Genomic DNA, 14,541 nt, shown 5'->3' on the forward strand with positions numbered 1-14,541 from the left:
TGTGTGTGTGTGCTCTCTCGCTCATAAATCTTAAAATACACACACACACACATTTTCTTCCTAGTTCTGGGAAATGAGAGAGAATAGCTCAGAAGGGGCAGTATATCTAACTATCTTTTTCCATTCTAGTTTCTAGTTTTTCTCTTAAATAAGCAAAACATTCCTTGTATGTCAAGTAAGAGTATGCTTATTAGAAAAGATTTAGAAAATTCAGAACAACATCATCACTTTACATCCCTTAAAATTGCTACCTAATTAACACTGAGGTGAGTTTTTGTTTTGTTTTTCAGAGTTGAAATTATTTGACACTTACAATTTTATATCTTCCTGCTTTTATTTTTTTTAAACTTAACATTTCCATAAGGATTTTCACATATCATTAAAGATGATCCATAAACAGGGGCACCTGGGTGGTTCAGTCGTTGAGCATCTGCCTTCGGCTCAGGTCATGATCCCAGGGTGTTGGGATCGAGCCCCTCATCGGGCTCTCTGCTCAGCAGGGAGCCTGCTTCCCCTATTCTCTCTCTCTGCCTGCCTCTCTGCCTACTTGTGATCTCTGTCAAATAAATAAATAAAATCTTTAAAACAAAAAGATGATCCATAAACAATTTTTGACTGCATATTCTGTCTGATTTAGGTTTCCATAATTAGATTTCCATATATCCTACTATAAATGATGCTGCCGTGAACATCTTTTTTTTTTTTTTGCCATGAACGTCTTCATGCTAGAGCTTTTTCTGAATGTTTGATTTTTTTTATAGGGTAGAAAGTTTTTTTATTTTTTTTTTTTTTATTTTTTTTTTTTTTTTTTTTTTACTTAAAGAGAGCGAAGGTGAGCACAAGCAGGGAGAGAGCAGCAGGCAGCAGGATAAGTAGGCTTCCCACTGAGCAGGGAGCTCCATGCAGTGCTCAATCCCAGGACGCAGGGGTCAGGAACTGAGCTGAAGGCAGACACTTAGCCAGTGGACACACCCAGGCATCCCTGTTATTAGCTATTTTTAAAACCAATTTTATCTGTTTTATTTTTATGGTGCCTTAGTACTTTTGAATTGGTTTTTGTGAATGCTTTATCTAGATATTAATCATTATTTCTTCCATTTGGTCCTCAGTTTGTCGTCTTCAAATTCAGTTGTGCATGTTTTTCTCAAACTAGGATGCCTAAAATGGGGTGCCTAGGTGGCTTGGTCGGTTAGTGTCTGCCTTTGGCTCAGGTCATGATCCCGGGGTCCTTCCTGGGATTGAGCCCCACATTGAGCTCCCTGCTCAGTGGAGAGCCTCCTTCTCCCTCTTCTGTTTCCCCTGCTTGTGCGCTCTTTCTCTCTCTCTGTCAAATAAAATCTTGAAATAATGAATCTTTTGTTCTTTCTTCTTTCCTCACAGTATGGCTGACTAAAACCACAGAAGTCTTATCTTTTCATCTTTGATTTTCCCTTATTTGTCCTCTGCTACATCTTGCCAGTCATTGAGTCCTTTTGATTCAACCTCTTAAGTGTTTTTTGCATTCTATTCACTTTCTCTAATCCTACTACCACTGTCTTATTATAGTTACTGTTACCTCTCCCCTGTTGTTTCTTCAGTAGCCTGCCTCTGGTCTTCCTCCCTCCCTTTCAAAGTCTTTGACACCCTGCAGTGAAAGTTACTGTTCCAAAAAGTCCTATGATGTGATGTTAACTCTGGCTTGAAATGTTTCGGTTACCCTGCTGCCTGCAAGTTAAAGGTCTGCATGTGACTTTTCAAGTCACCTTTTCAGTTTCATTTCTCCTCACCTTGCAACTTCTTTTACCTCTTCTCCTTAGACATCAGGTACTGAAAGAAGCTGTGATGTTTCCTGTCTTCTGGACTTTGCGTATGCTGTTCCCTTTACCTCAGACACTCTTGACCATCATTACCCTCCACTGACATCCTGCCCCCCAAACACACATACGCACCTGACAATCCCTACATCTTTCCCACTGTGCTTCCAGGTCTCAGATAATACTGCCTACCTCCCTACGAAGCCTTCGCTGACATTCTCCTCAACCAACTGAGTGCTCTTCACTGAAACAGTCACTTTTAACATCATTTTCTTCCAGGTTTTTTGCTGTGTGTATGTTTATCCATATTGTTCTGTAATTATCTTTTTATCAGCACTTCCCAAATAGTTTTACAAGGAACTCAAATGGCCATGAGATACTGCCAGTTCTATGAAAGAAGGATTCCATCAAGTTTGGAATCCAGTGCATACTGTATCTTCTTGGAAATTCATAATGTAAATTAGCATGTGAAAGGTCCTGAGACATTCTACTAAGCATTTCACTGAGGACTGACTATATGCAGTGGTGAACAACAGCTTGGACCTTACTAAATCCTAGGGTTGTGTTTTGACCTTTTCTTAAATTAACTTTACTTGCTCTGTTTGGAACTGGGCATCACCCCTTCCTAAAACTGATCCTTTGTCATTTGTAACACTGTATTCTCTTAAGTGTCCTGGTATTTCTCTTTTTCCTTTATTTTTGTCGTGGTTCATTTTCCTCTGCCCACTAAATGTTGGTGTTTCTTAGAGTCTGATCTTAGCCCACTTCTCTTTTCTCACTTCCTCTTCTCCCTGTAATCTCACCCACTCTGGTGGTTTCAGACATCATCGTGCTAACTCATTGTTTTAGTGCATCCTCAAAAGATGATAGAAATGTTTCAAGTACAAGGGGCAGTGTCTTAGTACATGAAGTAAATCCAAGCCTCTTGGGGAAAAAAGAGCTGTGACGCTACCAGCTTCCACTAGTAGACAACCAAGCTAAAAATTTGAAGTTGTTCTTCACTCTCCCTCCCAGATTTCTCAAGTGCTGCCACTTTCACATCCTCTGTACTTATTTCCATTACCTCCCCTCCAGTGTCCTTGCCACTCCTCATTTTATGCCCTCATCATTTCTTCTTGAAACTGATTGAAATAGCCTTCTTTTACATGCAGTTTGCTCCCTGGTTTCCAGCTTTAGGAAATCATCATGGTGTACTAAAGAAATGCAGGTCTCATCACACCATTCTCTTGCTTGAAACCCTTTAAGGGTTCTTTGTGCCTCTGGAGTAATGATGAGAAACTCCTTAACAAAGCTTAGAAGCTGCCTCTTCTGCCTTCCTCTCTTTACTCCATGATTATTCCTTTATTCTCATCAGTCTTCAGCTGTCATGGCACTTCTCTGTTTCATTATGGCTTTCTCGTGCTCGCTTTGGCAGCACATACACATTATGGCTTTCTCTGGTAAGATTGTCCATACTACCTCCTTTTCTTGTCATACTCTTTCCTTGCTTCCTTACTTCTATGTATCTCTTTTATTGCATTTGCACATAAGCAGATGATGTAGAATGAGGTTTTTTTCCTCTCTGGCCTGTGAGTTCCTTGAGATCAGGGAATATGTTTTAATGGTTTTTATAATCTTGCACCTCTGGTGCATAGTAGGTGCTCTGTAAATGTTTGTTGAATGAATGAGATCTTGAATAAATTCATTCCCAGCCGTGGTCCTTTAATCTCCCTCTGGGAAGTCTGATATTCCCGTCCAAATCCTAGACTCTGTGTTACTGTTGCGCACCGTGCTTACGTGATGGCCAGGGACACATGTGCTTACCTTGAGATTAGGGACAGCAAGTTATTCAGACGTTTCACATAGTGCCAGTACATGTATGATCCCAGTAAATATTGACTGTTGCCGTAATTGTTAGTCATTCTGGAATGCACTGTTAACTTCTTTAAAATCTGTTTTTATAGCCTCAAGGAATAGGTTCTCCTAGTGTCTACCATGCGGTTATCGTCATCTTTTTGGAGTTTTTTGCTTGGGGATTATTGACAGCACCCACCTTGGTGGTAAGTAATCTTTTAATTTATTTATTATGGACTTAAATCTCTTTTTGTTCAGTTTCAGGGGGGTGGGAAAGGTGGTCCTTTTTTTTTTTTTTACCTTTCCATGGTGAATTCTTACACCAATATTATCAGCTCTTCAGTACTGTATTTTACTGGTTTAGTTGTCTTTTCCAACCTTTAATTCTCCCTTACTTTGTGGGGAGGGCTTGGCTGGGTGAGATTCTTCTTGTGAATACTGCCCTTGGGTAAGCAGGGGCTCATTCCCCACTCTGGATAGGGTAGAAGGGATTCTTAAACTGAGAGGCTTAGGAAAAATGTTATCTATGACCTGAATTACTCAGCATTCTTATTTTGAGATTCATTCATGCAGCTGCATTTTCCAAATGCAAGTTTCTCTTAGGTTAGGGCAAGTCTCGAGAGCTAACCTTTTTACAACCCTAAGCTGATTTTGCCCAAATATCCCAAGGTTTAGAACCTTAGAAAAGACGTCCCTGCTAGTCCAAACAATTCAGGTGATAACTAGTTTTCTCCTTTTGATGTAGATCAGGGGAATGGAATAAAGGAAGGAGGAGTTATGGAAGTAATACCTTGAAAGGTGTAATTAGGATAAATGTATAGCTTACCAAATCTAACAGAATTTTAAAGTGATATGCTTCCTTATATTTTTTGAGATTGTTTGTTACACAGGAAAGGTTTTCACAAAAACTTTTATAAATAAATTATATGATCTTATAAGTATGTTCTAAAAAAGAAAGAAAATCTCCATTCCGTGTATCTCCATATTATATGGCTACATAATCATTACTGGAGCTACATAAAATATGGATGTTTAATAGTTGTTTTGAATATATAGGGCATATTCATCAGTACTGTTAAAACACAATTCAGGGGGCACATGGGTGGGTCAGTGGGTTAAGCCTCTGCCTTCGGCTCAGGTCATGATCTCAGGGTCCTGGGATCGAGCCCCTTATCAGTCTCTCTGCTCAGCAGAGAGCCTTCTTCCCCCCTCACTCTGCCTGCCTACTTGTGATCCCTGTCTGTTTCTGTCAAATAAACAGAATCTTTAAAAAAACAAACAAACCCAAAAACACAATCCATAAGAACGGGAAATCTCAAGTAAACATAGTTTCTTCTATAAATAAGTCATGCATTGCAAGTTAGAATAGTTCCCTGAATAGTAGCAGTTCCCTGACATGTAATTGTAAGAATGCTGATTTGAGTTTGTTTTCATTGAGATCTTTTACTTTTTAAGAAGGATTTACTTGGGGGCACCTGGGTGGCTTGATTGGTTAAGTGACTGCCTTTGGCTTAAGTCGTGATCTCAGGATTCTGGGATTGAGCCCCACGTCGGGCTTCCTGCTTTTCCTCTCCTGCTCCCCGTGCTTGTGCTCGCGCGGGCTCTCTCTCAAATAAATAAATAAATAAAATCTTCACCAAAAAAAAAAAAAAAAAAAAAAAAGGATTTACTTGTAATAGGTCATCAATTGTACATTAATAGATTTTCAAAATAATTGAACTATGGACTTTTAAAATACCCGAACTTTTTTTATTTAATAATTTCTGATGGGAGTCCTTCAAAAATTAATTTATACATTTCTTTCCTGCCTTCATAATCCATGCCATACTCTGATTTGGAATTTCATCAGGTGATGCAAAGTTCATTATGACATTTGTAACTTCATTATATTGTAATAACCTGATGTCATGGGTTACTGAGGTGCTGTGATAACTGTGTGGTCTCACACTTATATTCGCTTCCCTCATGTTCCAGTGGTTTTTTTAATAGTCTGCTACCAGTTTAACATATAAATCTATCTGGTGGAGCATCAGTCCTATTTAAAAGCATCAGTCCTAGTTAAAAGTACTTGAGCTTTATGATAGTTAACAGTTCATTTATATTTATATTATGGTGGTTCAGGTACAGTCCTAAGCACTTGAAATGCATTATCACTACTAATCATCTAAGTCCCATTATGGGTGAGGTATTAGCCTGATAATACAGACGAGAAAATTAAGGTTTAGAAAAATTAAGCAGCTTATTTGCAGCTACTATGATAGTAAACTGCAGAGTTGGTATTTGAAATTAGGCTTGCTTTGTTCCAGTGCTAAGCCTAGGGGAAGGCTGGGAGTAAGTGGTTCAGACCTGTGATTTAGGTAGTTAAGATTATTAGCAGTCTGAAGGGTAGCTAAGTAGAGAGATTAAAATGTTTTGGGTAGTTGTTTGTGAGCCATCAAAAAAACTTTTTGTGATATTTCCATAATTTATCAACAGGATTTAAAGTATATATAGCAGTTTTTAAAATTTTCCTCTATTATATATTCTTTAGATAGGTCTGGTTTTTGTCTAACTTTGATATTTTTTTTCCTAATTGGACAAAAGGAGACTGTCTTCTTTAAGAACAGGAAAGAGTCCAGTTATTTAGACATAAAGGCTTGTTTTTTAGTTCATTTATTGTAGCTAACTTTGTGCTTAGTAAAAATGTTAGCTAAAAAATGGGTAGTGCTTTTGATTTGTTTTTTCTTTTCTTTTTTTTTCTTTATAAAATGTTGAATTGCATTCTGATCAGGAAAATGAAAGTTGCTAATTTGGGAGGACTTAATGATTTTATTTATTTTATTTTTTGCCAGCATGATTCTATTTTTTGTAATAATATCTATAATATTGCCAATTATTTGATATATAGCAAGAATTTATTCACCATGGTTGTTAAAACAGTATTCTTAATTCCCGTATTTGACCTTTATATCTGAATTTTTATTTTTATTTTATTTTTTTTAATATTTTATTTATTTTACAAGTAGGCAGAGAGGCAGGCAGAGAGCGAGAGCAAGAGAGAGAGAGAGAGAGGAGGAAGCAGGCTACCCGCTGAGCAGAGAGCCCGATGCGGGACTCGATCCCACGACCCAGAGATCATGACCTGAGCTGAAGGCAGAGGCTTTATCCCACTGAGCCACCCAGGCGCCCTATATCTGAATTTTTAAATGGCGAAATGGAGTTGTGGTTATTAGGAAGAATTGTCTGTAATACTATCATAGTCCTTACTCTTTATCTTTTCCCAATTTTACTTTATTAACAATTTTAAAGTCAAGCGTCCTCAGAAAAAAATTTATATATTAATGAATATTAGGCTCAGAATTTTATTTGTGTAGTTCTTTTCTTATCTGTAATGTATGCATATTTTTAAATAATTGCAGTTTTTGTGTTCTACATTTTTCTTTGTGTGATGGGGAGATCCAGGTGGGGATAGGGTGGGACAGACCTAGGCAAAACAAGGATTGAGCTGTCCTGATTAGATTGTATCTAAATGCTGAGATTTGTTATATTGCAGATTCTTTCAGGTACTGCAGCCTGCAGGCATTGGAATAGCAAGAATCTTTGAAATACCTTTAAAGAAAATTGTGTGTGGAAGCACATGTATATATAATTATTTTCTCTATATAATATCTTACTTTTGTTGGGTCTCCAATGTTGGGTCCCCCAATAATAGGCTCATGGTCAAAGGAGCAAGACTGATACAAAGTAAAGATCAAGCAAAGCTTTATTTTGAGCCAAGCATCAAGAATCAAACCGACCAACCAGTCGGGACCGCCCCTTACAGAGAGAGCGACCCCTCCCTGCCTCACAGACTAACTTTTCTAGAGCAAAGGCCATGTGGTTGGGCCTGGCCACACACAGGTGGCCAATGAGATTGTAACACACAGAGAAAGCTACACAGTCATGCTAAGTCACTCACGGGTGGCCAACTGAATTACAATTTACCCTATAGTAGACATTTGAACTAGCCTATCTCCTTGGTCAGAATTGGCACCCAAAAGGCAGGGCCCACACTCCTTGGTAGCTAGGGAGACAATATCCGGGCTCTACTGATTGGGTGTCTCCACCTGACCCAACTCATCCCTGCATTCGGGCTGTCATTTCCACCTGACCTGACCCACCCTTGTATTTGGGCTTTGTTACCTGGGACTGGTTTCCCCGGACTTGCTTTTAAGTAAGTGCCCCTGGGGATGGTGGGGGGCAGGGTAAATTTAAGTTTTACTGCATAAACAACAAAATGGCTGTTCGACCAAGGTGGGGCCCCTCTGGCTAAATAGGCCCTTACACTTTTTTTTAATAATTAGAGATGCAGTGTATGCTTGTTGTAAAACATAAAGCAATATAGAATTGTGTAAGGACAGAAAAATCCCCTGCAATCCTACCTTCCCCTCCAGTCAAGCATCAGCAGTTTGATAAGAGATCTTGGCTTCAGGGTAAACTTTACCTTTCTTGTTAGGACAAATCAGCCAACCAGAGATGAACATTTTCAGCAGTTAAAATGTGCATTTGTCACTGATTTTTTTTTTTTCTTACTAGAAGTGAATATTAATGATACTTGGGGCGTTTTATCAAAATATCTGGGCCTTGTACCCTGTCCTGCTGAAGTCAGAATCTTTCAGGGTGAGGCTCAGATGCATATTTTTTAGAAGTGATTCTCATATATCTAGTATATATCACTAATTAAGAACCAATAGATTAATTCAGTGTGGATTTAAAAAGGTTTTGCTCACTTTGAGGCTTTTTGCTTTCAGATTTTTGTTGGTGACTTTCTGGCAATCTTCTTTGTTTTAAACTTCTATGCTCCCTTATTCCCCACCCCCATGTTGGTGTTGGGGACATGGGGGAGGGCGATTTCAAGGTACAAGAAGGCACCAAATCATAGTACTTCACCCTCTTTCTAAAAGTCAGTTAACTTTAAACATTTTATTTCCATTTTATGTGCTTTGAAATGGATTATAACCTAGAGAGTCATAGCTCTTAACATTTATTTTTTAAAAAGGAAGAATGAAGGGATGCCTGGGTGGCTCAGTTGGTTAAGTGACTGCCTTTGGCTCAGGTCATGATCCTGGAGTCCCAGGATGGAGTCCCCCATCGGGCTCCCTCCTCTGCAGGGAGTATGCTTCGCCCTTCGACCCTCCCACTTCTCATACTCTCTCTCTCAAATAAATAAAATCTTAAAAAAAAAAAAAGGAAGAATGAAGATGAAGTTATAATTCAGTTTATTTGTATTTTTTCTTTTAAGATTTTATTTATTTGTTTGACAGACAAGTAGGCAGAGAGAGAGAGAGAGAGAGGGAGGAGGAAGCAGGCTCCCTGCGGAGCAGAGAGCCCAGGATCCTGAGATCATGACCTGAGCGGAAGGCAGTGGCTTTAACCCACTGAGCCACCCAGACACCCCAGTTTATTTGTATTTTAAGTCAGTATCTCTCCATACATAGCTCTCAAAAATTGTAAAGTTTTAGCACTTTAAATTTTTTCTCTTAAGATTTTTGTTTATTTGTCAGAGACCACATAAGCAGTGGGAATGACAGGCAGAGGGAGAAAAAGGCTCCCTGCTGAGCAAGGAGCCCAACATGGGACTCCATCCCAGGACCCTAGTATCATGACCCCAGTTGAATGCTTAACTGCCTGAGCCAGGGAGGCATTCTAGCATTTTAAATTTCAAAGATTTTCTTTGATTTATTCATTTAACAGACAACTAATATTAAGATACATTAATTATAATAAATAGGATTATGATGTTTAGGATTTATTAGCCTTAGTTTTCTTTTTTCTTTTTTTAAAAACTGTATTTATTTATTTATTTATTTATTTATTTAGATTTATTAATTTATTTATTTGACACAGAGAGATCACAAGTAGGCAGAGAGGCAGGCAGAGAGAGAGAGAGAGGGAAGCAGGCTCCCCGCTGAGCAAAGAGCCCGATGCGGGACTCGATCCCAGGATTCTGAGATCATGACCTGAGCCGAAGGCAGCGGCTTAACCCACTGAGCCACCCAGGCGCCCAAAACTGTATTTATTTATTAGGAGAGAGAGAAAGAACACAAGCAGGAAAGGGGCAGAGGGAGAAGCAGACTCCCTGCCAAGCAAGGAACTAGATTCAGGGGCTCCATCCCAGGACCCCAGGACCATGACCTGAGCTGAAGTCAGACGCCAAACCTACTGAGCCACCCAGGAGTGCCTAGCCTTAGTTTTCAAAACCAATGTCAAGTTAAAGGATTCTTTTTAAAAAATTTCATGTGAGGGACGCCTGGGTGGCTCAGTTGGTTGGACGACTGCCTTCGGCTCAGGTCATGATCCCGGAGTCCCGGGATCGAGTCCCGCATCAGGCTCCCAGCTCCATGGGGAGTCTGCTTCGCTCTCTGACCTTCTCCTTGCTTATGCTCTCTCTCACTGTTTCTCTCTCAAATAAATAAATAAAATCTTTAAAAAAAAAATAAAATAAATAAAACTAAAAAAAATAAAAAATTTCATGTGATTTCCATTATCTCTGAGTCTTAAACTCATAGAACTTCTAGAACCCTGTGTTCTCTAGAACACAGTGAAAGAACAAAAGTTGTGTTTTAATGTGGAGGACCTGCCCAGGGGAGGATGGTGAAGTCTCCACCTACAAGGAGATTTACATTCACTACAAAGAATTTTAGACTGCCAAATATTTTTTAAAGACTGAAGTCTAACACTTTGAGAGGCTATATGTTTGGTTCATAGTGGGTATTCAATCAGTGATGATTAATATATTAGATAAAGAGAATAATAGGTTTAAGAATCCATAATGCTAAGAAGTGACTTAACTTTTTTGATTTATGGTTCTGGAAAAACTAGGCCAGTGTTTGATGGTCCCAGATGCTCAGATGCAATGTGTGTTATGGAGCGAGACCCTATACTCGAATTCTCTAAAATTCTCCAGAATTTCTTCTATGTAAATGGCTTAGCAGCCTTTGCTACAGAGAAGTCCTAAGGCATTTAATATTTTAAGGACCGTTTCTTCTAAAAGTTTTAGAATTCCATAAATTTTATGACCTATAAAATTTCTTGGGAAGTACTATATCTTTTCCTATTTGGCTCTAAGTCCACTGCTAAAAGGATCCTCACAGATTAAAAATCTTCACATTTGTATTGTTAGATTTGTTTCTATGTTAAAATTTTGCTAAAAAATCAAACAGGAGGGGCGCCTGGGTGTCTCAGCGGGTTAGGCCTTTACCTTTGGCTCAGGTCATGGTTTCAGGGTTCTGGGTTCAAGCCCTGCATGAGGCGCTCTGCTCAGCATGGAGCCTGCTTCCTCCTCTCTCTCTGCCTGCCTGATAAATAAATCTTAAAAAAAAAAAAATCAAAACAGGAATGTTTGTTTATTTTAATTTAACTACACTTTTTTTTTTTTAAAGATCTCATTTATTTATTTGACAGATAGAGATCACAAGTGGGCAGAGAGGCAGGCAGAGAGAGAGGGGGAAATAGGCTCCCTGTCGAGCAGAGCCCCATGAGGGACTCTATCCCAGGACCCTGAGATCATGACCCAAGCTGAAGGCAGAGGCTTAACCCATTGAGCCACTCAGGTGCCCCAGATTTAACTATATTCCTTTTGGGGGTTGTAAAGATTTTTATTTTGTAACATTAGCTAATTGCATAATTATTATATTAAGTCACTTTGGAAACTAAACTGTATCAGATAATTATGAGCATTTAGTGAGTAGTTACTAAATGAAGGCATTCTGTGAGGCACTAATCAAGATAAAGGCAAATTAAATGCAAGGTATAGTGTATTTAGTACCTGTCCTTAAGAACTCTGAAATATAATTGAAAAGAGGTAAATATTAAATACATGAAAAACTGAAAAATACTAGAGCCAAGTAATTCAGTGATAAAAGAAATTTCACAAACCCTTTGTGACTGTCGAGTCCTATAATCACTTCCTGTTGGCTCTAAAAGAGGAAATGATTGCTTTGGACAGGAAAGTTTGGTGACAGAGGTGCAATTTGGAAGGTTTGGGGTTGGCTAGAGAGGCAAGTTGAGGGGAACAAACATGCCAGATGGAGATGATGTCCTGTATGAAAGTGAATATTGGAAAGCATGAGAATATTTAAAATGGTGAAAAGACCAGATTGTTGGAATGGAAGGTAGCTTGGCAAAGTGAATCATTAGCAGTGAGATCTAGCATATCATAAAGCTTTTTGTAGGCATTCATTATGGTCTTCATTCTTTGCAACACACATTTTTTTTTTTTTTTTATCCCTACAAAGATTTGGCCCTTAGTAATTATTGGAAGAAAACTGTATTTGATTTGTTGCAAAAAGTTTGGAGATATCACTTTAGGGAGTTTAAATCTTTTCCTTTAGTACAAGAACTGGCAAACTATGGCCAGATATATAGAGCAAATCCTATACATCATGTTAGTAGCCTGTTTTTCATAATAATGCTTTATTTGGGGCACAGCCAGACCATTCCTGTACATATAGTCTTTGGCTGTTTTTGTTGAGTTGAATACTTGTGACAGAGACTGTATAGCTTACAAAGTTATAAAGAGATACCTGCTGTCTGGTTCTTTACAGAAAGTTTTAGCACCGTGGACAGTTTGGGCCAAATGATTATTTGTTGTGAGGGGCTGACCTGCGTGCTATAAGGTGTTTTGCAGCATTCTTGATCTCTGCCTCTTAGATGTAGTTCCCCATCCAAATTTTGACAATCAAAAATGCATTCAGACATTCTTATATAACCCCTGGGGGTCAAAATCACCTTCAGTTGAGAAAATATGTAATATATATCATATAAAATATTAGAGACAAAATAAACAAATCTCATAAATATGTGCTTTTCCCCATGTTAATGATTTTCTTTGACTAAACATTTCATTTCTAATTTTCTTTATTTGTACATGTGAGTTCATTTTTGTTAAATTTCTAGTTTGGGGCATAAGAGTAACTGAAGAAAAGGGAGCATTTTAACCCCTCTAAAGGTTTTCTTATAAGATGTCAGAATGTACACTCAGCATAGTTTTTCTTCCTAAAGAGATTTCCCAACTTTCTTATTCTCCATATTGCCATTATCTCTTGTATTTTTTGGAGAAACAGCATGTATAATGGAAGAAGCAGTGGCTTTTAAGTCAAGCAAGAACTTGGTTGCCTCATCTGTAGAGTGATATTTTATATAACCCATAATGTTGTTAGCATGACATAAAAGTATATATAAAGCCTCTGACACATAGGCTGTAAAAATGGTAGCTGCTCCTTATTTTTTCAGTAATTTTTTTATAAAGTATCTTTTTTTTTTTTTAAGATTTTTATTTATTTATTGGACAGAGATCACAAGTAGGCAGAGAGGCAAGGCAGAGAGAGGAGGGGAAGCAGGCTCCCCGCTGAGCAGAGAGCCCGATGAGGGGCTCAATCCCAGGACCCTGAGATCATGACCTGAGCTGAAGGCAGAGGCTTTAACCCACTGAGCCACCCGGACGCCCATTTTTCAGTAATTTTTCCCTCTAGTTGCTTTGTCAACCAGTGGCTACCCAGTGGTTCACCTGCTGCCCATTGAATAAATTAATGTTCTGTGGTTTGAGACTTGGTCTTAGAAAGAATAGAGTAACTTGTTACACATTTTCACAGGTGGGGATTTCTTTTTCTTACTTTATGGTGTCTTTCTAGATTCACTTTTCAGCAATTAAAATTTCCCTATTCTCCCAGTCTCCTATCTCAGTAATGCCTGCACCTGTCTGTAAAGGAGTTCTAAGCCAGTTAATATGTGGCAAACAGTGAAGGCACCACATAGTAAGTAAAAGCATGGACTTTCAAACCCAGCTTCCTGTGCTCAGTTTCAGTTATGCTACATACTGTGTAATCATGTGTAGGATGCTTAACCTCTGCCTGTGTCAGTGTTCCTGTAGGATCATTAAGAGGAATTGAAGGAAATAATATATGTAAAGTGCCCAGTTTAGTCTTTTGTGACATCGTAGATTCCAAATAAATGTTTGCTATTATTAGTACTTACTCAAATGTCTAGCATCAGACAAAACTGAAAACTTACAGGAAATAAAATTTTGTGAAGGTATGTTTTAAAATGTAAATGTAGAAGTTCTACTGAGAGTAAAATGTGGTACGAGATTTTTATTTTGTATTTTTTCTTTAGGTATTACATGAAACCTTTCCCAAACATACATTTCTGATGAATGGCTTAATTCAAGGAGTAAAGGTAGGATCAGTGATGTATTTGCCCACATACGCACAGGCACATACACTTCCATGTGTATACCTCTGCCAGTATAACAGTTAGTTAATAGACAAATTCACTGTTAATTTTTACAATTTGAGTATATCTTGGGGGATTGCTTAACACTTCAAAAATGAACTGGGTTTTAAATGTGATCTTTATTATTAAAGAAAAATATATTTACTTTCGTTGGTCATCTAAAAATGATCTGACTCAAATACAGACAACTACATATAATGATCAACCACATCATAACAGATTTATGTGCTGGCATTTTTATTTCAGAGATCTAAATGCTTTTATAAGCTAACAGCAAACATACAGCCTGAAGAGAAAAGAACTATTAAAAAATACATAAATATAAAACTATATGATAAAGTCTTGATTATTGTACATTCTCTTTACTCGTGATTTCATTTGACCAACAAGGTTTATAAATAGGTAATTAGCCTATGAATATAAAAACAGATAACTAACATGATATTCTTTCTAGAATTGCTAATGTGGAATTATTGTGTTGGGAATTCATTAGAGCATTTCATATGAACATGCAACCAGAGCCCTGCAGGTGATTCTGGACAATCTTGGGAAAGTTTCAAATTTTACATAGACAAGAAATAAGTTATCTAAAGTTTTGGTGGTATTATGCTTATGTTAGAAATAAACTTTAAAAAAATTCTTCTATGATAGTAGAATGATTTAT

General features: G+C 38.0%; 1 protein-coding gene across 2 annotated transcripts in view; it reads left to right on the forward strand.

The window, feature by feature from the left end:
* MFSD14A (major facilitator superfamily domain containing 14A) overlaps positions 1-14,541 on the forward strand; it is a 42,140-nt gene that overhangs the window by 9,992 nt on the left and 17,607 nt on the right. For both annotated transcript variants that reach the window (XM_059375499.1, XM_059375500.1), the window contains 2 exons: positions 3,737-3,832; positions 13,758-13,820. In XM_059375499.1, the coding sequence (XP_059231482.1) occupies positions 3,737-3,832; positions 13,758-13,820 (159 nt within the window). The remainder of the gene's footprint in view (positions 1-3,736; positions 3,833-13,757; positions 13,821-14,541) is intronic.

Source organism: Mustela nigripes, chromosome 14 (assembly GCF_022355385.1).
Source record: "Mustela nigripes isolate SB6536 chromosome 14, MUSNIG.SB6536, whole genome shotgun sequence".
Classification (NCBI taxonomy): domain Eukaryota; kingdom Metazoa; phylum Chordata; class Mammalia; order Carnivora; family Mustelidae; genus Mustela; species Mustela nigripes.